The 27,764-nt window shown below is 43.6% G+C and overlaps 3 protein-coding genes across 3 annotated transcripts in view; 2 read left to right on the top strand and 1 right to left on the bottom strand.

Annotated features, from left to right (window-relative positions):
* The window catches only part of HEATR4 (HEAT repeat containing 4), a 90,336-nt gene extending 65,850 nt beyond the window's left edge, over positions 1-24,486 (bottom strand). The window contains exon 1 of the mRNA XM_061181012.1: positions 23,939-24,486. The gene's annotated coding sequence lies outside the window, so the exon portion shown is untranslated. The remainder of the gene's footprint in view (positions 1-23,938) is intronic.
* LOC133085586 (tubulin epsilon and delta complex protein 1-like) lies at positions 9,623-12,652 on the top strand. Its single transcript, XM_061182711.1, has 3 exons — positions 9,623-10,393; positions 10,873-11,052; positions 12,215-12,652. The coding sequence occupies exons 1-3, from the start codon at positions 9,623-9,625 to the stop codon at positions 12,536-12,538; spliced, it is 1,275 nt and encodes a 424-aa protein (XP_061038694.1). The 3' UTR covers positions 12,539-12,652.
* On the top strand, positions 23,914-27,206 carry ACOT4 (acyl-CoA thioesterase 4). Its single transcript, XM_061181019.1, has 3 exons — positions 23,914-24,598; positions 25,457-25,659; positions 26,433-27,206. Exons 1-3 carry the CDS (start codon positions 24,142-24,144, stop codon positions 27,021-27,023), a joined length of 1,251 nt encoding a protein of 416 aa, XP_061037002.1. The 5' UTR covers positions 23,914-24,141; the 3' UTR covers positions 27,024-27,206.
* Positions 27,207-27,764: the final 558 nt, after the last annotated feature.

Genomic DNA, 27,764 nt, shown 5'->3' on the forward strand with positions numbered 1-27,764 from the left:
TTCATTTTACAGATGAGGAAACTGAGACTCAGTACCTGCATGGTACCTCTAGAGCTGGGGCCCCGGCTCCCCACATCAAGTTTCTTCTCTCTTGAGCCCGTCCATGCCCTGTGCAGGGCAGCAGCCCCAGCCACAGGCAAAGGAAGTGGCTCGTCTTTCTCCTGCCTAAGTTCTCAGGGGAGTTCCTGGACTTGCAGTGTGAGGGTAGGGGTATTTCAGGGCATTGATGTTGAAAGAGTAGATCTGGAACCGTGTTTAAACCCTTGACATAGTAGTATGGTTTTGCGGGAGTTGACAGGCAACTCAAAATGCCTACACTCCTTCCCTTGATTGTTAACAATGTGTATGTGATTTGCCCTCCTCTTCCTCTTTCCTCTCTTTGTATGTCTCTTTCCGCTACTTTCTGTAAACAGCGTCTTCCGTGACACTTGAAGGAATCTCGCCACCTATCAAGCTGGAGTGTCAGGCTTCTCTAGAGGCTGATAATGAGTGATAAAAGGCAGAAGCAGCAGAAATTTGGGGGCCAATTAATGATGAAGTTAAATTGTATACCATGTATTTCAAAAGACACAAAGATGATTTCCTCTTTAAATTCTCTTGAGTAGGAGGATCTAAGAAAAGGGGAAATAGAGACACCACAGGCACGTGTTCAGGAGGGGAGAGTGAAACTGCATACTATGATGTGAAGATTAGAAAAGAATTCAGAGTGATAGTGGCTTTTGATATGGATCTTAACTGATAGGATCTCTTTTTCTCTGAATCTAGAGTAATAAAAATTCATAGAAAACTTGGAAAATAGAGAAAATTATTCACTAGAAAAGGAGTTGCATATAATCCATTCACTAGAAACTAGCACACTTAACATTTTAGAATATTTCCATTTTCCTCTAGGCTTGTTGTTGTGTGTATTGAGTTTTTACTCAAGTAAGTGTACATCCGTTTTACCTCAGTACTGTATGAAGTTTTTCTTACCATGTTATTATATTCTTCAAATACATGACTTTTTAAAAACAGTGATGTGTATTCCATTGATTGGTGCTACTACCCTTCATTTAATCAATCCCCTGTTGTTAGCCCTTGACATTGTTGATAGTTTTTCTTTATAAAGTCCGTTCCTATGGTGAAGGGACATATACATGTATAAGTCTTTGTGTGTCACTGATTATTTCTTTAAGAGAGATTCTTTGAAAGGAAATTACTGGGTCAAACTTCTGAACAGTATTATGATCCTTTACTATGCATACCAGAAACAATCAACTACACCATCAAAGACACTGTATGAGACAGCCATGTTGTCAATACTGGTGTAATGTGTGTGTATAGGTGTGTGTGTGTCTAATTTTTATAATTTTATAAATTTTATAGGTTGAAAAGAATCTCATATTGTTGTGCTTTTTTGTTTTTGTTTTTGTTGTTAGTGAGGTTGAATATTTCCCTCTCTTATTGGGAAAATATTCGTATTCCTTTTAATCTACATTTCCCATTCCTTTAGAATGTTCACCTGTTTCTTCATGACCTAGAGCAGCATTTCATTATGTATTTCAGAAGTAGATATATTAGATAATTCTAATATATGTTGGCAACATTATATTACCTTGTTATTTGCCATTTAAACTATGTATATGTGTGTGAATATATATGTGTCAGGTTTTGCAAGATGGACTTGATGACGGAAGGTGGAAATGATAAGAAATATGTGTACTGGTCTCTGCCTGTACCTTTCTCCCAACTTCCAGCACAGAGCTCCTAAACCCTTGTAAATTCCTAAGTGATAAAAGCGCTAGTAGCATCTTTTGTTCTATCGAGGCGACTCTGGGTGGGCTCCTGGATGGCTCCTGGATGGGGACTGGTAACCAGAAAGACCAATCCATGATTAGAAGCTTGGAATTTTCAGCCGTCTTGCCCCATTCTCCAGAGGAAAGCGGGGCCAGAAACTGAGTTAATAATTGATCATGCCTATGTGAGGAAGCCGCCAGAAAATCCCAATAGTATGGGGTTTGGAGAGCTTCCAGGTTGGCAAACACTACCACACAGGCAGGGTGATGCACCCCAACTCCACAGGGACAGAAGTTCCTGTAGTCGGGACCCTCTCAGACTTCGCCCCATGCATCTCTTCATCTGGCTGTTTCTCTATATCCTTTGTGATTTCCTTTAATAAGGTAGTTGATGTAAGGGTTTCCCTGAGTTCTGCGAGCTGCTCTAGCAAATTAGTTGAACCTGAGGAGGGGGTTGTGGAAACCTCGGATTTATTGCCAAATCACACAGAAGTTGTGGGTACCCTGGGGACCTACTACTTGCAACTGGCAGCTGAGGAGGGGTGAGAGCAGTTTTGTGGGACTGAGCCTTTAACCTCAGGCAACTGACACCATCTCCAGGTAGATAGTGTTAGGACTGAATTAAATTGTAGGACATCCAGATGGTTGTCTCAGAGATTTGCCTGGTGTGGAGAAAAAAACCTCCGCACATGTGGTAACCAGCAGTGTCAGAAGTGCAGTGTTCTGTGTGAGTAGTAAAGGAGACACAGAGAAAAGAAAGACACAGGAGGAGAACTGTAGGTTTTTCCTTATATACAGAAGACATTTTAGGAAGTCAAAATAACAGGCTCAGTGGTGGAAAACTCAAGTGTGTTCAAGTATAGTTGTCCATGTTAGAGTATAGGGTACACATAAAATAGCAGTGTGTAAACACTACAAAAGGAGGAGAATGCTATGTGATAGACAGTCTTAAATGTGTTTAATTGTACAGGCAAAGGGAGACCTTAAAGATTGGTAAGAAAGAGGGTGATATAGTTGCCACTGTACTTTAGAAAAAGAATATGGTGTGAAGTACCCACATGGACACTATTGCAATAGTGAAGGATTCTATTGCAATGGTTTATGGGAAGAGTGACCCTTTCTATCTTACACACTTTATAGGATCTCAAAATTTCTTGATACTTTCTAGTTAAACCTAGAAGCTGCAGGGAGGGAGGAGGACTGTTCCTTTTCCTAAAAGAGGTTTCATTCTGAACAGTTCGTGGACACCAGTTCTGCATGGACATCAGTTTGGATCTGGAGAAGCCCCAGGGGTAGGAACTAATCAAACCTCATTTTAGGAGAGGGCAGTGCTCTTCAGGCTTCTTCATCCCTTTAGTGGCCATTGACTGGACCACATCTAGCTAATCAGAGCCCCTTGACATCATCTGTTACCTCAACAGTATCCCTTTGTGCTCTATTTCAATACTTGTTACTATTCGAATATCAACAAAATTTCTACTAGGAATGCATGTGGTTTTACCTTCTCTCACCTGTATAGGGGAGGAAAAATTTTACCTATACTCTTTTGGAGTTTCTGACTAGGCTTGAGAATAAAATTAACATAAGACAGATTAACAAGAGAAAAGAATACTTTTTTTTTTTACATGTACATCAAGGTCTCAACAAGGAAATGAAGACCCGAAGAAGTGGAAAAACCGAAGTATTTATACAGTAGTTTGAAGAAAGTGCAAACTGGGGAAAAGTAAAATATACGGGGAAACTAAAGGAAGAGAAATGATTGTGACAGTCATGTGCAGAACTCTCTCAGCCTTGACTCCTATTTCTGGTGATAAGACTGAACTTTCCTCCTGTATAGGGAAGGCACTGCTCACATGGGAGTCTCCTCTTCTGCTTTCAAGGAAAAAACGGGGGATAAGTGCCCTTCTGGCGCCTGCTGTTTTTCAAGTGCCTTTAGCTCTAGTCAGTATGCCAAAGTGACATATTTTGGGGTGGCATCCACTGAACCCTTCACCTGAATTGTTTCCACAGTGTCTATCATCCCCACTTGACTTTGAGAACTGAAGATAAACTGAGGGAGAATTTTCATCTTGCTGTGAAATACTGTGTGCTTAATTTCTTCTTGTTTCCTAATATGTTTTTTTCTAATGGCAAATTCTGAGTTCAAATCTAAAACACAAGAGTCTTCTAAAAGTTAACCTCTAAATTCCTTAATTGGTCCCACTAATAGTCATAATTCTTATTAGTCCCATATTTTCCTTCTGTAAATTCTAAAAAATTCCTTTCTCGTTCTAACTTCTAGAAAGCCACCAATACCGTAATGGGTCTCCTCCACTGCTCTCAGGGATGTTGTCAAGTGCTTATCCAGCAAACATTACCCTTCCTCCTGGTATAAGACTTCCTGATTTTCATTCAGGAATTGGCCATCCTCTGCAGCTATGGGCATCAGGGAAAGCTAACTCCACCCTGATGGTAAGGGTAATGATGGTCATCCCTGTTGGGTTTAAGTCAATCTCAACATTCCATCCAGGGGAAAGTATGTAATTTAGGTGACATACTTGGAATTCTGGATTTTTTCCCTCCCATTAAACATGAACGAAGATGCCGGAAGCCCCAGTTATTCCAGCAGTCACCATGTGACACTGTGATTGTCAGAGCAGACAGAAGGAAATCGTTCTTGGTGTCATCATTGAGCTATCGGATCAATCAAATATGAAGCCAGACCTATTCCTGACTTTCTATCAAATAAATTGCCTTATATTTTTAAAGGCTTTATTTTTTTGAGCATGTTTAGGTTCACACTAAATTGAGAAGAAGGACAGAAATTTCCCATACACCCCCTTCCCCCACATATGCACAACCTCCCTCACCATCAACATCCCACACCAGAACGCTACATTTATTACAATTGATGATGCCACATTGACCCATTATTATTACCCAAAGTCCCTAGTTTACATTAGGGTTACCTCTTGGTGGTGTACACTCTATGGGTTTGGACAAATGTATCATAACATGAATCTACCCTTATTGTACCATACAAAATAGTTTCACTGCCCTAAAAATCCTCTGTGCTTCACCTATTCAACCCTCCCTCCCTCCAACCTCTGGCAACCACTGATCTTTTTACTGTCTCCATGTTTTACCTTTTCCAGAATGTCACAGAGTTGGAATCATACAGAATGCAGCCTTTTTAGATTGGTGTCTTTCACTTAGTAATATGCATTTAAGGCTCCTCCATGTCTTTTCATAGCTTGATAGCTCATTTTCTTTTTACTGCTGAATAATATTCCACTGTCTGGAAGTACCAAAGCTTGTTTATCCATTCACCTACTGAAGGATATCTTGGTTGCACCCAAGTTTTGTCACTCTCCTCACATTTTGAAGCAAGTTAGGCACCAGTCTTCACTAGCTCTTATTTAAGCCTTGACTTATGGATCCAGGCTTTTCTCTATGATGTAGCTTTGCCAACTGGAACATCTGCAGTGGCTTCCAAAATTAGCATGGAAAGGAAAGAATATAGGGAATCATGTTTTATGACCAGCCCAGGGGGTATCATTTTTGTCCTCACCCCACTGGTAGAACTTAGTCATCTAAACCTACAGAACTACAAAGGAGGCTGGGAAATATTATCCTGTTTTCCAGGAAAGAGAAATAAACTGGTAGTGTTAATTAATTTAAAAGTGCATTCAGGATGGTTGTGGCATTCGGAACCAGTCAGACTCTTCTGCAAACACATCCTAACTAGCTACAGGCCCCTGGGACACTTAGCCCCAGCTAATACTTGAGACCACACTCAATAAAATGTGAAGAATCTGGTTAGGGAAGCTTTCTACTGGTAAGTATATAGGCTTAAAACCTCCACAATAGACAGGGGATGGGGGTGGGGGGGAGGTGGACAGGAGGAAAGGCAGCTCTGGCCAGGGAGGGGACTATACTAAATAAATATCTCCAGTTTAAGGAAAAAGGAATAAAGTCCTCCTTTTTTAATAGGACAGGGAGGTTGTCCCCAGTGAGTCAGCATGTTCAGTGACCTGAAATTAAGCCTGATAGTGACATTCACACACCCCACACATTTATATAGAACCTACAGTCACTTCCCATTCAGGAGGAGGCTGCTGGGGCAAAAAACTTGTACAACTGCAGAAGAAACATGCAAGCTATGTAAATCAGTGAGTCTAACCCTTCATTTGTGAATATAAATGGACCATGAGGAAAAACCAACAGCATGAACCATAAGGACCACATTGAGCAAACAGAACCACTGACCCAAGAATAAACACAGATTATCCAGGGAACCATATACAACTTAGAAAAAACTCTCACTGACATCCTCAGATATGATATTTGAGAATATTTTATCAGAAAAGAAGAAAAAGTTGCAAGTTTTAAAAATCAGAGAAAAAGAATTTATTGGAAATTACAAATATGATTGCTGAGATACACAATTCAGTAGATGAGCTGAAAAACAAAATGGACACGACTAATAGCCAAATTAGGGATTCGGAAGGAAGACTTAAAATGTCTCACAATTTGCTGAAGCCAGAGGTGGGAAATGTGTGAGAAAAAATTAAGGTATAGAAGATTGTAACACACACTCTGCTCTACTAGCAGCAATAGTCTTGGTTTTGGATTAACAAATTTACAAAACAGAATAGGCTTCACCCAGCACCAAGTTTACTTAGATTTAAGAATTCAGAATAAGAGAAGACACAGCCACAGTATAAAGTCATTATGCACTCAGGATGCATGTGGTCACACAAGATGAGGCTGAGTATATGTAGACAACTTCTGGCTTCAGATTAAAAGGCTCTATACAGAAATGAAGAGAAAGCCGTTAAAAATGTCCAATTGTGTACTGAAGAATTAACACTACCAAACAAGAGGGCTGGTCATTACCCTTGGCTACTAGAAGGTGATCTCTAGGCTTCTGGAATGTTATGCCTGAAAGCAGTATCTTTGCTCGGGGGCCTTGGGTCACACTGGATGATTTAGGGTGGGGGCTGCCCACACCTTTGGGTAGGGACTGGCCACACCAGAAAGACCAATAGTGTGATTTAGAGCGGGGGCTTTGAGTGTCAGTCCACCTGCAGACTGAAGACTGAGATCAACCATGTGGACAATCAATCAATCATGCCTACGTAATGGAGCCCCAATAAAACTGAACAGTGCAGTTCAGGTGAACCTCCTGGTTGTGCAAATTACTGCACATCGAGGCCAGGAGAGTAACACGTCTTGACCTCACAAGAGAAAACATAAGCTCCATGTTAGGAACATGCCTGGACTCTGCCCTGTACACATCTTCCCTTGGCTGATTTTCATATGTATCTTTTCTTGTAGTAAGTCATAACCAGGGATATGGTAGCTTTCATTGTGTTCTGTGAGTCCTTCTAGGAAAATTATTGAAACTGTGGGTAGTTTTGGGAACCCTTGCCTCACCCAAACTTACTACTGGTGTCAAAAGTGAGGGTGATCTTTTTAAAGAACTGTTCCCTCTAACTTTGTAGTTCATCCCAAACTCCTTGCACCAATCATAATGAAGTGGATAATTTATCTTTTCTTTGGCTGCCTAGCATCTGAACCCCCTTTCTAAGTTAGTCCAGTTTCCTTAGTCTTATGAGACTTGCTGGGATACAGAGCTGAACTATCACAACAGAATTTAGAAACAGCATTAAGGTTAGAGATGGTTGGTAGTGACAGAAAATCCCCCCAAAAGTGGGTTAAACAAGATAGAATTAATTTCTCCTTCACAAAAATTGCAGGTAAGGGGCACAGGGCAAGGATTATTTTCTACAGTGTCAGGCACCCAAGCTCTGCTGTCCTTACTAAGTAGCTTCCACATCATGGCATAAGGAAAGCTAGCTGCTCCAGCTCCAGCTATCATGTATGATTCCAGCCAACAGGAAGAAGAAAGGGGAAGGGGAAGGGCACACTATCTCCCTTGAGAATACTTTCCCAAACTTTCACATTCTACTTCTGCCTCTATGCTATTGGTCAGAACTTTGTTACATGACCACATCAAGCTGCAAGGGAGGTAGGGAAATATAGTCTTTATTCCTGGTAGTCACGTACTCATAAAATATGCAATCCAGCAAGACGTCAGAATAGTCACAGACATTTATATACCTAACAATATAGTTTTAAATACATAAAGCAAACATTTTAGATATACGATAAGAAACTTAAAGTTCTACAATAATCATATACGTATTTAAACTCTCAGGAACTGACAGATGTAAGGTAAGCAATAAGTAAATCTCTATATATAATATGAACTACATAAATAATAAATTTGATTAGATAAGATAGAGTAAGAAAGAGAGTAGGGAACTTTGCTCCCAACAGACAGATAATACATATTCTTTTCAAATACTATTGGAATATTTATAGAAGTTGACAATGTACAAAACATTAAAAAATTCAACAAAGTCTCAATAGTAGAAATGATGCAGACTTTATTCTCTAAATACTACAAAAGGAAATCAGAAATAAACAAAAAGTTACAATCCACTTGGAGCATTAACACCTTTCTGGGAGAGATGAAAAGTGGAAGTTTAAGCACTTGGGAAAACACAGGGGTTGCTAATACCTCTATCTTCTAAAGTCATAGATTTAATTGAAAGGTGATGAAACAAGAAATAAAGACAAATATATTATTTAAAATTATAAATGAAACCAAAAGAAGAGCCAAAAATACTAATACATTTATCAAAAACTGGGAGGAAGAAGAAAGAGTAAGTAGAATGTTCATGAGACAGTGAACAATTCTAAAATGAAAAAATTAAGAAATAGAGAAAGAGGGCTTCCCTGGTGGCACAGTGTTTAAGAACCCGCCTGCCAATGCAAGGAACACGGGTTTGAGCCCTGGTCCGGGAAGATCCCACATGCCGCAGAGCAACTAAGCCTGTGCGCCACAACTACTGGGCCTGTGCTCTAGAGCCCACAAGCCACAACTAGTGAGCCCGCATGCCACAATACTGAAACCCGTGCACCTAGAGCCCATGCTCCACAACAAGAGAAGCCACCCAATGAGAAGCTTGTGCACCACAACAAAGAGTAGCCCCCGCTCTCCGCAACCAGGGAAAGCCCGTGCACAGCAACAAAGACCCAATGCAACCATAAATACATAAATAAATAAATAAATAAATAAATAAATAAATAAATAAATAAATGAAATAGAGAAAGAGGCATAGTGTCTAATATAATGGAGGTAACCATAAAAAGAAGTGAAAACAGAAAATAGAGATAGTTAAAAGAGGTTGCTCAATGAACATGAGACTTTGTGACAGAGGAGGGGAGGAAAAGAAGACTTCTGATTTGCATCTTAAGTTCTTTCCTATGCTTATACTTATTACAATGTGGAAATTACTTCAGAAAAATTAAAAATTTCAATTTATACAAAAGCTGCTTCTAAATAACTTGGATTAAAAAGGAGCTAAAGGAAGCTAAAAACTATCTTTAAGTTATGATGAAACAATAATGAAAATACAGTTAACCCTTGAATATCAAGAGTTTGAACTGCATGGGTCCATTTATACATGGCATTTTTCAATAAACCCACTCTTGGTTGAATCTGTGGATGCAGAACCACAGACAAAGATGGAAAGCTATAAAGTTATACTCAGATTTTTGACTGCATGGGGGGTTGGTACCCCTAAACCCTGAGGTGTTCAAGGGTCAACAGTACTGCATATAAAACCATCACACATGTAGCCATATTGGTGTTCAGAGGAAAAGTATAGCCCTAAATAAACTTATTAGTATAAAACAAAAACAAAACAGAAGAACTAATCATTCAACTCAATAAATTTTTCAAAATGTAACCTTATCAATGAAAGAAAGAAGGCACTGATAAAAAATAAAAGCAGATGGGGCGGCGGCGGCGGCGTCGCCGGGTGGACCCGGCGAACGCGGCCCGGGCCCTGCCCGAGGCCATCGCCGCGTTGAGTCAGACGCTGCCCGCCGGACCCAGCCCCGAGACCTTCCGCCGCGCCAAGTTCGACCGTCCGGAGGCGGCCCCCGCGCTCTGGCGGCTGCTCTTTTGCGTGCTCTCGCCGCAGCTGCCCGACGACGCCTCGGCCTCATTCTCCCCGGAGGCCCAGGTCCGCTCTGTGAAGTTGGCGCTGCGCGCCCAGGGCTACCCTAGGCGGGCCCTGGCACAGCTCCCGGACGACGGCTCCCAGGGCGGCCGCGAGCTGCTGCTGGCCCTGGCCTGGCTCCTGGCCCGCGGGCCCCTGCCCGAGCGGCTGCTGGCCCAGAACCGCGTGCAGCTGGGCGACGAGATGCACGTGTGCGAGTGCGAGGCCCTGGCCAGCCCTGGCCCTCCTGCCCCCAGTGTGGAAGCAGACGGCTGTGTGGACATCCGCCACCTGCAGTGGCTGATGGGAAAGCTGCGGTTCCGGTGGCGAAACCTGATGGCCAGTCAGCAGGAGCAGTGCGCCCTCCTGGGCAAGATCCACTCATATACCCGTGGCTGCCACAGCGACTGCAGCCTTGGCCACCTGTCTGTCACCGAAACGGAGCTGCTCAGAGACCCGGAGGGTGGCCGGCAGCTGCTGCGGAGGCTGGAGAGGGAGAACGCTCGGCTGCAGGCGGCCCTCGAGTGGCGGCGCCGGGAGCTGGTCTTCTGGCAGTGGATGGTCAGGAAGCGTGCCACCCACCTCCTGCCCCTCCCCTCCCCTCCCCTCCCCTGCCCTCCCCTCCCCTCCCCTGGTCTGACCACAGCAGCCCTGGGGTGGTGGTGGGGTCTTCCCATTTTCCACACAGGAAGAGAAGTCTCAGGGAAGCCCCCCACACCCAGCCCTGAAGCCGGTTTCACACCCGGGCCTGTGGGTTTTGTGTGTGTGTCTCTTTCCAGATGTCTGTCTGTCCCATCACCACCCTTCCCAGCTCCTGGGGAGGCCCAGACTTCTCAGGGGCCTTGGCCTTCCGGAAGCCTGGCCTTTGTGCCTCCCTGGCTTCCAGGCCCACCGGGGTGAGGGCCACTGTCCAGCTCGCGCTGCGACCCGGGGGCGAGAAGTGACCCTGGGCCTCTGTCCCTACCGGCTGGGGAGCTGGGCCTCTGGTTGTGAGGCCCGGGCCTGCCGCCCACCCTCTCACTTGGGGTCCCTCTCTGCAGGACACGGTCCTGGACGCCTGCCCCCCTGAGGCCTCACAGCCCACGTTTCTGCCCAGGATCCCCACGCCAGGGGCTGGAGCATTGGAGCCCCTGGTGCGGGAGCTGCAGGCCCTGCAGGGAGAGCTGCGAGAGGCGGTGGAGGCCCGGCGGGCGGCCTGGGAGGCCGGAGGCAGTTTTGGTGTCGTCCCTGCTGGCTTCCGCTCACACCCTGTGGCCTTTTGAACCTGCTGGTGGACACGTGGGTCCCCCAACCCCACCTGGGCGCCACCCTCCTCTCTCCATGAGCAGGACTGGGCGAGCGCCGGGTTTGTGGCTGTGAACAGTGGGCCACGTGCGCTGCATTGATTTCCTTTTTCTGAAGCATCTTAGAGTAAACTGCAGGCGTGGTTTTCCCCTCAGATACCCCTGGGGAGCATGGGTGTTTCCTGGGGGCCTGCAGCGTGGCTCGTTCAGGCCCTGTACGGCCGTGTCCCCTCCGGCCGGGCCAAGCTGGAGCCCCCTGCCCTCTTGGGCAGTGACAGCGGAAGCATCGGTGACGTTTGCAGGCAGTTTCTCAAAAGAAGTGGGGCTGGTGCTTGTCCGGGCTCAGGGCTCTTCATGCTTCCTTGTTGCGAACCACAGAGCAGTGCCCACTGAGGGGTGGGGTCAGGGGCAGGGCAGTTCCCTGGGGACACCGAGGGCACAGCATCTTGGCGCTCCCTGCTGCCTGCAGGGTCTCTGGGATGGGCCTGCCCTGCGGGCCAGAGGTGTCCTCACCAGGTCGTGTCCTCGGCCTGGCGTCCCCTTAGCCTGGCGTCCCCTTGGGTCAGGGCCACCCCATGCCACCTCTCTGCGAGGGCGGTGGGAAAGTGGGAAGCCGATAGAGCAGAGGACATGCTGACCCCGCCTGGAGTGGTGGGTGGGATTGGGGGTGGGTGCCCCGAGGGTCTGCACTCTGGGCTCTGAGCAGACCCTGCAGGACTTGGCCTGCTGGGGGCAGCCAGGCCCACTCCCCCTGCAGTACCGCGGTGAAAGAGCTGGGCCTGCAGCTGGGTGGTCCTGAGGGCTCAGGTCCTGCAGGGCTGTCGGGGGTGATCAGGCTGCTGGCCCTGTCCCCGGGGCCCCACGGCCCCTGGCTTAGGGCTCAGATGCTCGGTGAGGGTGACAGAGCCTGGAGGGGCCAGGCCTTAGAGCTGGCGCTGGAGTTGGTCCCCCATTCCTGGGAGCAGTGGGTTCTGGGCACTGGGAGGGGCCGCAGGACTGCTGGAGGCTGGGGTCAGGGCTCAGGGAGAGCCGAGGGCCCTGAGCCAGGGTCCTGGTGAGACTGGGCACCCTCGGCTCACTTGCCATGTCCCCTGTGCAGGTTGGAGGCCGTGGGCCCGAGTGGAGCGCCGCGAGGACGGCCTTGCGGGAGGCCGTGGGGCAGGACCTGGCAGCTCTGCGGCGGGCCTGCGAGCGAGGCGGCAGCCTGGTCCAGCCCCACGGGCCCCGCCGGCTGGTGAGGACTGAGGCTGGGGCGCCTGGGGGCCCAGGCCTGCGGGCCCCTGAGGTGATTGAGGCGCTGAGGAGCCGGGAGGCCCACCTGGAGGTGGTGCTGCGCCAGCTCCAGGGCCAGTGTCGGCAGGAGCTGGCCAGGCTGGTGGGAGCCCTGCCCGGCCTCGTCTGGATCCTGCCACCTGGACGCTGACGCTCCCTTCTCCAGGGGGCACCCCCCCTCAGCCTGGCTGGGCCTTGGAGGGGCAGATTCCAGGCCGGGTAGCTGCAGGGGTGACACAGACACAGCCCCGGTGGTACAGGCACGCTGGGCCCCGGGCCCCGGGCCCCGGGTCCCCACTTGGGGCAGTACCCAGCCCCGCAGCCTGCAGTGCTGGGGGCAGGCCCATTGTGGTGGCCTTGGGCATTCAGGATCTGGAGAAGACCCGGAAGTGGAGGGTCTTCTTGCAGGGCTGAGGCTCCAGCTCTCCCTCCGCCACCCTTCCAGGTCTCTGTCTGGTGAGGCGGTGCTCCCCTCAGGCCCAGGGCGAGGGGTCCCTGGGCAGTGGTGGCTGAGGCTGGGCTGGTCCAGGGCTGCCCAGGTGCTGGACGGACAGGCATGGCCTGCAGCACAGGGTGGGCGTCAGGGCCCCGGGGGATGCAGTGTCCTGGATGCACCCTTGGAGCCCTCATCCTGGGCTCCCTTTGTACACCCCACCTGGGCCACGCCTGTGCCTGGTGTGCGTGTGGGTGTGCGTGTGGGTGTGTGTGCGTGTCTGTGTTGGGCAGGGACGCCTGATGGGAACCTTGGGTGGGGGGGACTCTGCTCCATTCCTGGGGGTGGTGCCTGCGGGGGGAGGGGGAGGCCACTGTGGACAGAGCGGGCTTTGTTCCCGAGACTGCTCGGGGAGCTGGGCTCCGCCCTGACAAAGAGCCATCTGTGTCCGGAGGATGTGCCCCCAGCCTGCCGGAGCAGGCCCCTCTCCTTCCCAGGAGGCTTGGCTTCTTGGCACCTGCCCCGTCCCCCTCCCGCCAGCAGACATGGCCTCAGCCCGGCCTCCCTTGCCGGGCTCCCCTCTCCCCCAGGGTGCTCCACCCCGACCTGCTGCCGGCCAGCTTAGGCCCCAGGGCCCAGCCACAACGCCTTCTCATTGGCCTTTGCTGTCCGCTTGGGGAGTGCTGGCTCATGCCCAGGGGCACCGGCTCCTCTGGGCCATTCTGGACCTCCTTTGTCTCGGGTTGGGGCACACCTGTGGCGCCTCTGCACTGGCCTCGGGAGCACTGACCAGACCGGGGGGCGAGCCAGCTCCCCCTTCAGGAGTCCCCCCCTGACCCTCTCCTCACAGGCTGGCCCTAGAGAGCCTCTGGCCCGAGCCCCTCCCTCCAAGGCCTGGCCCCCTTCTCCTAGCCCCTCTATGGGCTCCCTGCTTGCTCCAGTCGGGTCCAGGGCACACGGGACTTAGGCCCGCGCCTGCGGCCCTCGCGTGTTTAAAGGCACTTCTGGACCCCCTGCTGCTGTCCTCCTGACTGCCCCACGGGGCAAGTCCACTGAAAACTCCCTGCCTTCTGTGGACTCCCTGAAGCCGGGATGGCCACTGGCCCTCAGGAACTTAAGTTTTAGAAACTCAAATGTAAACTCTGCGTTACGGAGCTGTCACTTCTCAGACTGATCTGTAGATTCAGTACAATTCAATCAAAACCAAAAAAAAAATAAAAAAATAAAAGCAGACACTAAAGCCATAGAAACAGGAAGCAACAATAATATGAAAAATGAAAAGGGTGATCAGAGTTAAAGTACAATCAGCCCTCTAAATACATGAGTTCTGCATCTGTGGATTCAACCAACTGCAGATCAAAACTATTCAGGAAAAAAAAATTCCAGAAAGTTCCCAAAAGCTAAACTTGAATTTGCCATGTGCAGGTAATTATTTACATAGTTTTCACATTGTATTTACAACTATTTGTATTATATTAAGTATTATAAATAATCTAGAGATGATTTAAACTATATGGGAGAATATTCATAGGTTATATGCAAATACTATTCCATTTTATATAAGGGCTTGAGCATCTGCAGATTTGGGTATCCTTGGGGGTCCTGAAACCAACTGGATACTGAGGGACAAGTGTATTCTATGGTCTTTGTCATATTTGAGAGAAAGATAAAGATACTAACTGTCCACTCTGTTAACATTTCAAGAGTAGTCATTAAAATAACAGTTACCTTTTCAAAAATTCAAAAGTAACTACTAAGAGAAAAGAATGTTTAATTACAAATGAATAGAAGAGAATCCAATAAAAAAAGGAAAACCTCATCAAATCCAAAAGAGGGCAAGAAAGAAATACAAAAGAACCATAGAGAAAGTACACAATAAAATGGTAGAAATATCTGAATATATCAGTAATCACAATAATTATCTATGGATCAAACTTCCCTGTTAACATAAGTGGATTGTGAGACTGGATTTTTTAAAAAATTAGCTGTGGCCATTACTTGGAGATATACCAACTACTTAAAAATATTTTTTAAAAAATTAAAAAGGGAAAACAGAAAAGGCACATCAGGCAAATACTAACAAAAAATAAAACTTGTGTTGCTGTATTAACATCAGTCCAAATGAGCCCAAAGCAAACAAGTATTATTATAGGTAAAGGAGACCATGATGATTTTTCAAAAGTTCAATTCACCAAAAAGATATAGCAACTCTAAACTTGTTGCACTTAATAAGATCACTTCAAAATATAAAGGATAAAAGTATTCGAAGAAAATACAGGAAATTTATCTTCTAAATCTGAGAGCATTTATGTTTGGGTTTTCTCAAAAGCAGATTCTAAAACTACCAAACATTGCTGAATAAAAATAATGAAGACCTAAGAAACGGAAAGACATCCCATTTCATGGATCAAAAGACTTAATATTAAGTCTGAGTTAACTTAGTCTATGTTAAGATGGCAGTACTCGCTATTATGGGCTGAATTGTGGCTCCCCAAAATTCATATGTTGAAGTTCAAATCCCTAGTACCACAGAATGTGACTGTATTTGAAAATAAGGCCTTTAAAGAGGTAATTAAGGTAAATGAGGTCATATGCGTGGGCCATAGTCCAATATGACTGGTGTCCTTATAATAAGAGGAGATTAGGATACAAATATGTATGAGAAAACACCATGTGCAGATACAAGGAGAAGATGGTCATCCACAAGCCAAGGAGAGAGTCCTGGAACAGACTCTTCCCTCATGACCCCCAGGAAAAAAGAAACTGCTGACACCTTGATCTTGATTTCTAGCCTCCAAAATTGTGAGAAAATAAATTTCTGTTGTTATAGCCACCCTATCTGTGGCTGGCAGACCTGGCAAACTAACATGCTCTGCAAATTGATCTACAGATTCAATGCAATCTCCATCAAAATTCCAGCTGGCTTCTTTGCATAAACTGATAAGTTGATCTTAAAATTCCTATGGAAACTCAAGAAACCCATAATCTTGACAAAAAAGAATAAAACCGGAAGACTCACAATTCCCAATTTTAAAACTTACTAGAAAGCAACAGTAATTAAAACAATGTGATACATACATAAGGACAGACGAAAAGATCAATGGAATAGACATGAGATTCCAGAAATAAATCCTTACATTTACAGTCAGTTGGTTTTTGACAAGAAAATTCAAGGGAGAAAGAATGGTCTGTTCAACAAATTGTGTTGACACAACAGGATATCCATATGTAAAGAATGAATTTCAATCCTACCTCACAGCAAACACAAAAATTAACTCAAAATGGATCAAAGACATAAATGTAAGAGCTAAAACTACAGAATTCTTAGAAGAAAATATAGAAGTAAATCTCTGTAACCTTGGATTAGATAATGGTTTGACATCAAAGTATAAGCAACAAAAGAAAAAATAAATGAATTGGACATCAAAATTGAAAACCTTTATGCATCAAACGATACCATTAAAAAATTGAAAAGACAGCTCACAGAATGGTAAGAAATATTTCCAAATCACATATATGTTAGTGACTTGTATCTAGAATATATAAAGAACTTTTAAAATTCAGTACTAAAAAGCAGCAAGGGAAAAGCAACTAGTAACATACAAGAGAACTCCCATAAAAATGTCAGCTGACTTTTCAGCAGAAATATGCAGACCAGAAGGGAACAGCATGATATATTTAAAATGATGAAAGGAAAAAACCTACAATCAAGAATACCCAGCAAGGCCATCACTCAGATTTGAAGGAGAGATAAAGAGTTTTAAAGACAAGAAAAAACTATAAAAGTTCAGGACCACTAAACTACTTTAGAAAATAATGTTAAAAAAAACTTCTCTAAGTAGAAAAGAATAGGCCACAACTAGAAACGTTAAAAGTATGAAAGAAAAAATGTCATTTGTAAAGGCACAGTAAAGGTACAAGTTCAACCACTAATAAAGCAAGGTTAAAAGACAAAGTAGTCAAATCACCTAATATATCCACAATAAGTAGTTAAGATACACACAAAACAAAAGGATATAAAATATGATGTCACAAACAGTAAACAGTGGGGTGAGGTGGGGAGAGTAAAAATGCAGAGTGGTTAAAATGTGTCTGAAATTAAGAGATCAGAAACTTAAAATAATCACATATATATGTAGATTTCTATAAATAAACCTCCTGGCCCACACAAACAAAATTCTATAAGAGATACACACATGCAAAAAAGAAAGGAATCTAAACATAACACTAAATATAGTCATCAAATCACAAGGGAAGAGAGAAAGAAGAAACAAAAAACAACTACAAAAACCAACCAGAATACAATTAACAAAATGGCAATACGTACACACCTATCAATAATTACTTTAAATGTAAATGGACTAAATGCTCCAATCAGAATACATAGAGCAGCTGAATGGGTAAAAAACAAGGATACAAAGGATCATACAAGATAACTACAATTATATGCCAATAAAATGGGCAACCTATAAGAACTGGATATATTCCTAGGAAATATAATCTCCCAAGGCTGAATCAGGAAGAAATAGAATATATAAACAGACTGATTACCAATAATGAAATAGAGTCAGTAATAAAAATTTTACCAAATAGTAAACAAAAGTTAACACCTATCATTCTCAAACTATTCCAAAAAATTGAAAAGTTCAAAGTAAAGGTTTCCAAACACATTCTACAGGCCAGTATCACCCTGTTAAAACCAGACAAAGACACCACCAAAAAAAAAGAAAAAGACAAGCCACTATGGCTGATAAAATAGATGTAAATATCCCAAACAAAATATTAGCAGGCTGAAGTCAATGACACATTAAAAAGATCATACACCACAATCAAGTGGGATTTATCCTAGGGATGCAAGGACAGGTCAGTATCAACAAATCAATCAATGTGATATCCCACATTAATAAATTGAAATAAAAATGACATGATCATCTCAATATATGCAGGAAAACCTTTTCTCTCAACATCCATTTATGATAAAAACTCTCAACAATGTAGGTATAGAGGGAACATACCTCAGCATAACAAAAACCATATATGACAAGCTGCAGCTAATGCTGCATCATACTCATGTATGATGCAACATCATACTCATGTACAATGCAACATCATACTCATGTATAATGTAACATCATACTCAATGTTCAAAAGCTGAAAGCTTTTCTTCTAAAATCAGGAAACAAGACAAGGATGCCAACTCTTTCCACTTTTATTCAACACAGTATTGGAATTCCTAGCTACAACAATCAGACAAGAAAAAGAAATAAAAGGCATCCAAACTGGAAAGAAAGAAGTAAAACTCACTGTTTGCAGATGACATGATACTATATACAGAAAACCGTAAAGACACCACCAAAAAAACTATTAGAACTTATAATTAAATTCAGTAAAAAAAGTTTCAGGATACAAAATAATTTGGGGATTGACATGTACACACTGCTGTATTTAAAATAGATAACCAGGACTTCCGTGGTGGCACAGTGGTTAAGAATCCACCTGCCGATGCAGGGGACACGGGTTCAAGCCCTGGTCAGGGAAGATTCCACATGCCACGGAGAAACTAAGCCCTTGCGCCACAACTACTGAGCCTGCGCTCTACAGCCCACGAGCCACAACTACTGAGCCCACGTGCCACAACTACTGAAGCCCGTGGCCTAGTGTCTGTACTCCGAAACAAGAGAAGCCACCACAAGGAGAAGCCCGTGCACCACAACAAAGAGCAGCCCCTGCTCACTGCAACTAGAGAAAGCCCACATGCAGCAATGAAGACCCAACGCAGCTAAAAATAAATAAATAAATAGATAGATACATAGATAACCAACAAGGACCTACTGTATAGCACAGGGAACTCTGCTCAATATTCTTTAACAACCTAAATGGGAAAAGAATTTGAAAAAGAATAGATATATGTATACGTATAACTGAATCACTTTGCTGTACACCTGAAACTAACACAACATTGTTGATCAACTATACTCCAACATAAAATAAAAATTTAAAAATTAATATACAGAAATCTGTTGCTGGGCTTCCCTGGTGGCGCAGTGGTTGAGAATCCACCTGCCAATGCAGGGGACACAGGTTCGATCCCTGGTCCGGGAAGATCCCACATGCCGCGGAGCAACTAAGCCCGTGCGCCACAACTTCTGAGCCTGTTCTCTAGAGCCTGTGAGCCACAACTACTGAGCCCGCGTGCCACGCACTGTAACAAAGAGTAGCTCCCACTCACCGCAACTAGAGAAAGCCTGTGTGCAGCAATGAAGACCCAACACAGCCAAAAATAAATAAATAAAATTTTAAAACAAAGAAATCTGTTGCTTTTCTATACACTAACAACAAACTATTAGAAAGAGAAATGTAAAAACAATCCCAGTTACAACTGCATCAAAAAGAATAAAATACATGGTAATAAATTTAATCAATGACATGAAAGACCTATACTCTGAAAACCATAAGACAATGAGGAAATAAACTGAAAATGATAAAAATAAATACAAATAAATACAGTGCTCATGGATTGGAAGAATTAATATCTTCATTTTTAAAAATTTTTATTGGAGTACAGTTGATTTACAATGTTGTGTTAGTTTCAGATACTTTTTAAAAATAATTAATATCCTTAAAATGTCCATACTACCCAAAACAATCTACAGATGCACTGCAATCTATCAAAATATCAATGGCATTTTTCACAAAACTAGAACAAATAATCCTAAACTTTTTATGGAAATACAAAAGACCCTAAATAGCCAAAGCAATGTTGAACAAGTAGAACAAAGGTGGAGGTATCATGCTCCCTGATTTTAAACTAAACTACAAAGCTACAGTCATCAAAACAGCATGGTACTGGCATAAAAATACACACATAGATCAATGAAACAGAAGAGAAAGCCCAGGAATAAACTCATGCTTATGTGGTCAATTTACCTATGACAGAGGATGCAAGAATATACAGTGGGAAAAGACAATCTATTCAATAAATGGTATTGGAAAAACTGGTCAGCTACCTGCAGAAGAATCAAACTGGACTACTTTCTCACACCATATACAATAATAAACTCAAAATGGATTAAAGACTTAAACATAATACCTGAAACCATAAAACTCCTGGAAGAAAACATAGACAGTATGCTCTTTGTCATTGGTCCTAGCAATTTTTTTTTTATATGTCTCTTCACACAAGGGAAACAGCAAAAATAAACAAATGGAACTATATCAAATTAAAAAGCTTTTGCACAGAAAAGGAAACTATCAACAAAATGAAAAGGCACCCTATTGAATGGGAGAAGATATTTGCACACAATATATCTGATAAGGGGTTAACAGCCAAAATAGACAAAGAACTCATACAACACAACATGACAAAAACAAACAGCCTGATTAAAAAAAAAATGGGCAGAGGACTTGCACAGACATTTTTCCAAAGAAGACATACAGATACCCACCAGGCACATAAAAAAGATGCTCAACATCACTAGCCATCAGGGAAATGAAAATCAAACCCACAATGAGATACCACCTCACACTTGCAGAATGGCCATTATCAAAAAGACAACAAATAACAAGTGCTGGCTTGAATGTAGAGAAAGTGAATCCTCATGTACCATTGGTGGGAATATAAGTTAGTGCAGCTGCTCTGGAAAACAGTATGGAGGTTCCTCAAAAATAAAAACAGAACACCCATATGATCCAGCAATTCCACTGCTGGGTGTTTTTTCCAAAGAAAACAAAAACACTAATTCAAAAAGATATATGCACCCCGATGTTCATTGTAGCAGGATTTATAATAAACAAGATATGGAAGCAACCTAAGCGCCCATAAATAGATGAATGGATAAAGAAGATGTGATATATGCATGTATATATGTATATGTATATATATATACACACACACACACACACACACATATTACTGAGCCATAAAAAAGATTGAAATCTTGCTACTTACAATACATGGATGGACCTAGAGGGTATTTTACTAAGTGAAATATATCAGACAGAGAAAGACAAATACCATATGATTTCACTTATATGTGGAATCTAAAAAACAAAACAAAACAAGACAGAAACAGACTCACAGATACAGAGAAGAAACAGGTGGTTGCCAAGGGGGAGGGGGTAGGTGGTTCAGTGAAAGAGGCGAGGGACATTAAGGTACACACTTTCATTACAAAATACTTGAGTCACAGGGATGAAATGTACAGCATGGGGAATATAGTCAATAATATTGTAATAACTTTGTATGGTGAGAGATGATAACTAGACCTATGTACATTCTGTAACGTACAGAAATACTGAGTGCCTATGTTGTGCACCTGGCACTAACATAATGTTGTAGGTCAATTATTCTTCAATGTTTAAAAAATGGGCAAAAGATATGGATACCTCACCAAAGAAGATATACGGATGACAAGCATATGAAAAGATTCTCAACATCATATGTCATTACAGAACTGCAAATTAAAATTAACAATGAGATACGACTACATACCTATTAAAATGACTGAACTCTAAAATACTGACAAAATTAAATGCTGGAGAGAATATGGAGCAAGAGGAACTCTTATTTGTTGCTGGTGAAAATGCAAAATGGTACAGCCACTTCGGAAGACAGTTACCTATTTTTAACAAAGCTAAACATAGCTTCAGCATATGATCCAGCAATCACTCTATTGTATAATACATCCATACAATAGAATGTTATTCAGCAATAAAAAGAAATGACATATCAGGCTTCAGAAAAACATGGAAGAGGCTTAGATGCATATTGCTAAGTGAAAGAAGCTAATATGAAAATGCTACATACTGTATGACTCCAACTATATGATGTTCTGGCAAAACTACACCTAAAAATATCAGTGGTTACCTGGGGATGGGAGGAGGGGACGAACAGGTGAAGCACACAGAATTTTTAGGTCAATGAAATTATTCTGTATGATACTGTAGTGATGGATACATGACATTATGCATTTGTCAGTTTTTACAGGCATACCTCCGAGATACTGCAGGTTTGGTTTCAGACCACTACAATAAAGCAAATCACACAAATTTTTATGTTTCCCAGGGCATATAAAAGCTATGTCTACACTGTACTGTAGTCTATTAAAGGTGCAATAGCATTATGTCTTAAAAAAACAATGTATACACCTTAATTAAAAAATAATGCTGTTGAGAAAATAACGTTGATAGACTTGCTGGATGAAGGGTTGCCACAATCCTTCAATTTGTAAAATACTCAGTATCTGCAAAGAGCAATAAAAGGAGGTATGCCTATATAACCTAACTTAGACTTCGGTTAATAATAATGTATCAATATTGGTCCATCCACTGTAACAAATATGCCACACTAATGCAAAATATTAATAATAGGGAAAATTGTGTGGGAAGGGAAAGTGGGGATATGGGAATTCTCTATACTTTCTGTTGAATTTTACTGAAAAGTTAAAACTTTTTCAAAAATAATGCCTATTAGTATTTTAAAAATCAAAATTTATCTTAAACAAGTGGTTGAAGTGGGAAAATAATACAAAGTATACAACTTTTTTATTTAAAAAAGCAAACAAACAACAACAAAAAGAATAGTACTGTAGCGTGTTCACACTCCCCTATATGTACCTACTTTAAACGTTCAGAATCAAAATCTAGTTGGATGCACTCATCTTTGGGGGAAAGCAGCAAATGAACAGAGAAGACTCTATCATTCACACTGTAAACGTTTCAGTATTGTTTACATCTGCTTTGGAAAATATGTTTTTTCCTTTAAAAAGAATTTAAAAAGCAGGATGCAAACCTATGGCAAATATCTCATGAGAAACAAAACACTGCATGGGCTCAATCTCTGCCTCTACGAAATCAAACATGACATTTTGCTTCCCAATATTCTTCTAAGACTTTCACATACACTATCACCTTTTATCTCCATACAGGAGACTTTCATCACGTTACACACAAGAACTCTTAAACCCCAAAAGATATAAACTTACTTAAGACTTCAGAACTAGTCAGTGCTGAACTCAGAGGTAGAATTCTAATATATTTCACTGCAATGTTGCTGCTCACTGTTGAGTTCCACGTTTGGAGTTAAGTCGTGGTTCTGACAGTTATTAGAGGCTAATCCTCAGCAGCTTAACATTTTCCAAGCCTCAGGTTCCTGCTTTCCAATATTTGAAAAATACTCCCAGTGTTTTATAAACTTGTTAAATTTTGTATGTATAACAGGTGGGACATTGCTAAAGAGGAGCCATTACTATACTACATATAAAATGCTGGGCATCCCTGAACATTATACCTATATTGCTTCTAACGTGACATTCAAAAGCTTGACATTTAGTATCTACTAAGGCCGAACATTCTTATTCTCTATAATACAGCAATTCCACTCCTAGGTATTCACTCCACTGAAACGCACATACATGTCCATCAAAATGGACACACGTTCACTGAATGCTCAGAGCACTATTCTTAAGAGTCCTAAACTGAGAACTACCAAATGTCCATAGGCAATAAAATCGTCAAATACATTTACGATCACAAAATGAAATACTATTTGGCAGTTATAATGAACAATCTACAACTACACCCAACAAAACGATGAATCTCACAAACGTAATGAATGCTGAGCGAAAGCAGACACTAAAAAAGGCACACTGAAGGATTCATCACCATAAAATGCAGAGTTGGGAAAAACTAGCCTATTTTGTTGGACTCGGAAAGAGCACCTTGGGGAAGGGAAAGTGACTGGAGCAGAAATGAGGGTGGCTTCTGGAGAAGTAATGATGTTTCTGGATCCCTGTGCTTGGTTACCCCAAGTATGTTCGGGTTGAGAAATTCATTAAAATACACACTTAGAATTTATGCACTTTTTGTGTGTGTATAACTCATTAAAAGTTAGGGGAAAAAAAGGTTGTCCTTTTCCATGGAGAGGCTGGAATTCTTGGTATTCTGCCTAAAGTCATTCAGCTCTGGTTTCACCACGAATCCATACCCAACAAGTTTCACTCCCACGAGGGAGAGGTTTGAGAAGAGGCGTATACGCGGGCGGGCTGGGCGCCACAGCCGGACAGCAGGACATCCCGGTACGCCCCGCCCTGGGCCTAGAGAACGACCTGGCGCTTTTACCTCAGACGAGTCGGGGACGCGGGGTCCACGGACCTGAAGCCCCAGGACGCCTCCTGAGACGGCTTAGCCACGGGCCTCTCTCGGCGCCAGGCGACGCCTGACCCCGTCGGGCCTCACGGCGCGATCCAACAGGCCCGAAGCAAAACTCCGCCAGCCGCCTGCGCTTTCACGCTGAGGGTCGGGACCGCGGCCGTGCGCCGGGGATGGCGGTGACAGTGACGCTGGAGCCGGCGGGCCGCTGCCGCTGGGACGAGCCGGTGCGCATCGCCGTGCGCGGCTTGGCCCCGGGGCAGCCGGTCACGCTGCGCGCGTCCCTGCGCGACGAGAAGGACGCGCTCTTCCGAGCCCACGCGCGCTACTGCGCCGACGCCCACGGCCAGCTGGACCTGGAGCGCGCGCCCGCGCTGGGCGGCAGCTTCGCGGGGCTCGAGCCCATGGGGCTTCTCTGGGCTCTGGAGCCCGAGAAGCCTTTTTGGCGGTTTCTGAAGCGGGACGTGCAGACGCCCTTCGCCGTGGACCTGGAGGTGCTCGATGGCCACGACCCTGACGCCCAGCGGCTCCTGGGCCGCGCGGTGCACGAGCGCGACTTCCTGGCGCCCGGGGTGCGGCGCGAGCCCGTGCGCGCGGGCCGGGTGCGCGCCACGCTCTTCCTGCCGCCGGGTAAGGCTGGGGTGCTGGGACCTCGACAGCATGTTCCCTGGGCTGCCTTGGTTTCTGATACCGCCTCCCAGGGAGTTTGGCTTGGGAGCACGGTCAGAGAAGCGGATGTTGACTAAATCAGCGACCTGACAGCCACATTGGAGGCTTTTGATATGTTCCGCACTGTGCTACGCGTTTTGCTTGCATTATCTTTTTTAATCTCTATACTATCCCAATGAGGTGGATACTGTTATTACGCAGATAAAAACAAAAAGACTGGATGGGGTCGGTACGTTCACTCTGCTATTAATAACTACGCTACAGATCTCTACAGGCATCGGCTGATCGCTTTTACACTAAATGATGACGGTCAAGGAATCTATTGCCATGTCTCCCTTCTGTAGTGTCCTGGGTACACTGGGCCCCTTACCCACTTTTTCATGTTCCTTTCTACCACAGATCACTTTTCAGACTTCACTGCCTTTCTCACCTGTAGCCTCGCCAGGTATTTCTTTTTCTTTCCTCTACGTAGACATCTGAACCAAAAATAACGCCAAGGGTTGGTGCAACACAATATGAAGCTTTGTTTTCTTAACTCTGTGTCCAATCCTGTAACAGAACACTGCAATTCAACACTGTCTAAAAGGTGAAATTCCTCCTTCCATGATGCAGTCATTAGACTTTGTTACCCTCCCTTACAACTAAAGATTCTTAGAACCTTGGAGATAATTTGGAACTTGTATCCCTTGTCAATGATGACTCAGGAAGCCGTTTCCTTTGATTCACGGGAACCCACTAAATACTTTAGAAAGCTCTCTAAAAGGAAAGAATTTCTTTAAATTATATAATATCTTCTGTTTATAATATTACCTTCTCTAGGACCAGGACCTTTCCCAGGGATCATTGACATCTTTGGTGTTGGAGGAGCCCTGTTGGAATATCGGGCCAGCCTTCTGGCTGGCCATGGCTTTGCCACGTTGGCTCTAGCTTATTGTGATTTTGAAGATCTTCCCAAGAAATTCGACACCATACACCTGGACTACTTTGAAGAAGCCCTGTGCTACATGCTTCAACACACCCAGGTTCTCCTAATTTCCTTTATCATTCTCTCTAGAACTACCTCCAGAGAGGGTGTCACTTTGCACTCACCTGTGCCAGGTGCATTGATGCTGCTCTATTCTTCTTTCACAGAGATTTATTCTACTCCACTTTCTCTGTCAGATGGATTAATATTGCAGAATTCACTGTAAAATTCATGTGATATTTTATTTTAGGGAATTATGTAATAAAATTTCTTTTGCAAGTGGAGTTTCTAAATTTTTAGCTTTGTATGCTTTTTAATCTTTATTTTTCTGATAGCAGAGTATGTTCTCAGATTTTGATCAAAACTTGTCCACCCATTTCATAAGCTTAGAACCACTCAGTTGGACTCTGAAGTTTTACTTTGTTTCTATAAAGTTAATCATTTGTCAGTATATATTTAGATGGGGTCTGATGAAAGATTCACTTCTTGGAACAGAATTTGGTTCCACACAGATGCCCAGGAACATTGATGCTTTAATTCAACCTGAATGAAGCTCTGAAATTGACAGGCTCCAATGACTCAGCATTCTCTAGTGGATGACTCTCTGGAAGTTTGCAACCAATTCCCAAATTTGCCAGTGAGTTTAAGATTTGTTTGCCATGTGTCCAGCAAGATAGTCTCTACATGGAAAGAAACTCTGTAAGCTGAGGTTGAGTCTCTTGTGGCCAATTCACAAATTAAAGCTAGCAGCATCTCTAGTTGCATTTAGAAAAACATTTTTCTGTTGGGTAGGTTCTTGACTTTTGACTCTTGTCCCTTCTTTTCTTCCAGGTAAAGGGCCCTGGCATTGGACTTCTGGGCATTTCTTTAGGGGCTGATATTTGTCTCTCCATGGCCTCATTTTTGAAGAACATCTCAGCCACAGTTTCCATCAATGGATCTGGCTTCAATGGAAACAAAGCCATATACTACAAGGAGAATAGCATTCCACCACTGGGCCATGACCTGAGGAGAATGAAGGTAGCTTTTTCAGGCCTCCTGGACATTGTGGATATAAGGAATGATATTGTAGGGGGATGTGAGAACCCCTGCATGATTCCAATAGAGAAGGCCCAGGGGCCCATCCTCTTCATTGTTGGTCAGGATGACCATAACTGGAGGAGTGAGTTATACGCCCAGATAGCCTCTGAACGGTTACAGGCCCATGGAAAGGAAAAACCCCAGATCATCTCTTACCCTGGGACTGGGCATTACATTGAGCCTCCTTACTTCCCCATGTGCCCAGCTTCCCTACACAAATTATTGGACAAACCTGTGATCTGGGGTGGGGAGCCCAGGGCTCATTCTAAGGCCCAGGTAGATGCTTGGAAGCAAATTCTAACCTTCTTCACCAAACACCTTGGAGCTTGTCCCAAATTGTAATGCCCCAAATTGTAATTGGTCTGTTATTGACAGGAGAGATTCAAGGTCAGATTTTAGTGTTTAATAATCTTATGTGAATCACTTGTCCCCTGGATAACATTAAATTCATGTCATTGGTATTAATGCTATATTTTAGGTAACTTTTTTGAGATTAATTTTGTCATTAATTTTTCTAATGTAACACATGCCTATTGTAGAAGATTCAATTAGAAGTATACAATACTAAAAAGTATCACCACTATTAAAATTTGTGTTTTCATCTAGATTTTTTTACTTAACACTTTGAGGCACAGATGAAATTTAAAGCTGAACAAATACTGGGCTGCTTTTTCCATCACTGGGAGAGAATGGCCATTCAGTGTTTGCTACTGGTTCAACTACTGGTAGCAGGGTAGAATTTTCATTGGCTAAAATATACAGAGAGGTGTTGATAGAAGGAAAGCCAGACTGACCTTTTTCTCATGGAGATTAGAGAAGAATCCTCTGAGAGGAGTTACGGTAAGAAGGGGAGCATCTGGCTCTAGATGGTTAAGTCAAAACTCTGTTCCAAAGGTGATTGACTATGAGCTATTTTCCTTTTTGCTTCCTGGCTCTAAGAACAGACTTTGGAAAATCATACTGTGACATTCTTACAGGCATCATCATCACTTTCTTTGACATCAAGGCTACAAAGTATTGTGTAGGTGTATCTGAAGAGATAATGGCTGAGAATTTTCTAAAGCTGACAAAGACATCAGCCAC

The sequence above is a fragment of the Eubalaena glacialis genome, chromosome 2 (genome assembly GCF_028564815.1).
Source record: "Eubalaena glacialis isolate mEubGla1 chromosome 2, mEubGla1.1.hap2.+ XY, whole genome shotgun sequence".
NCBI classification, from domain to species: Eukaryota; Metazoa; Chordata; class Mammalia; order Artiodactyla; family Balaenidae; genus Eubalaena; species Eubalaena glacialis.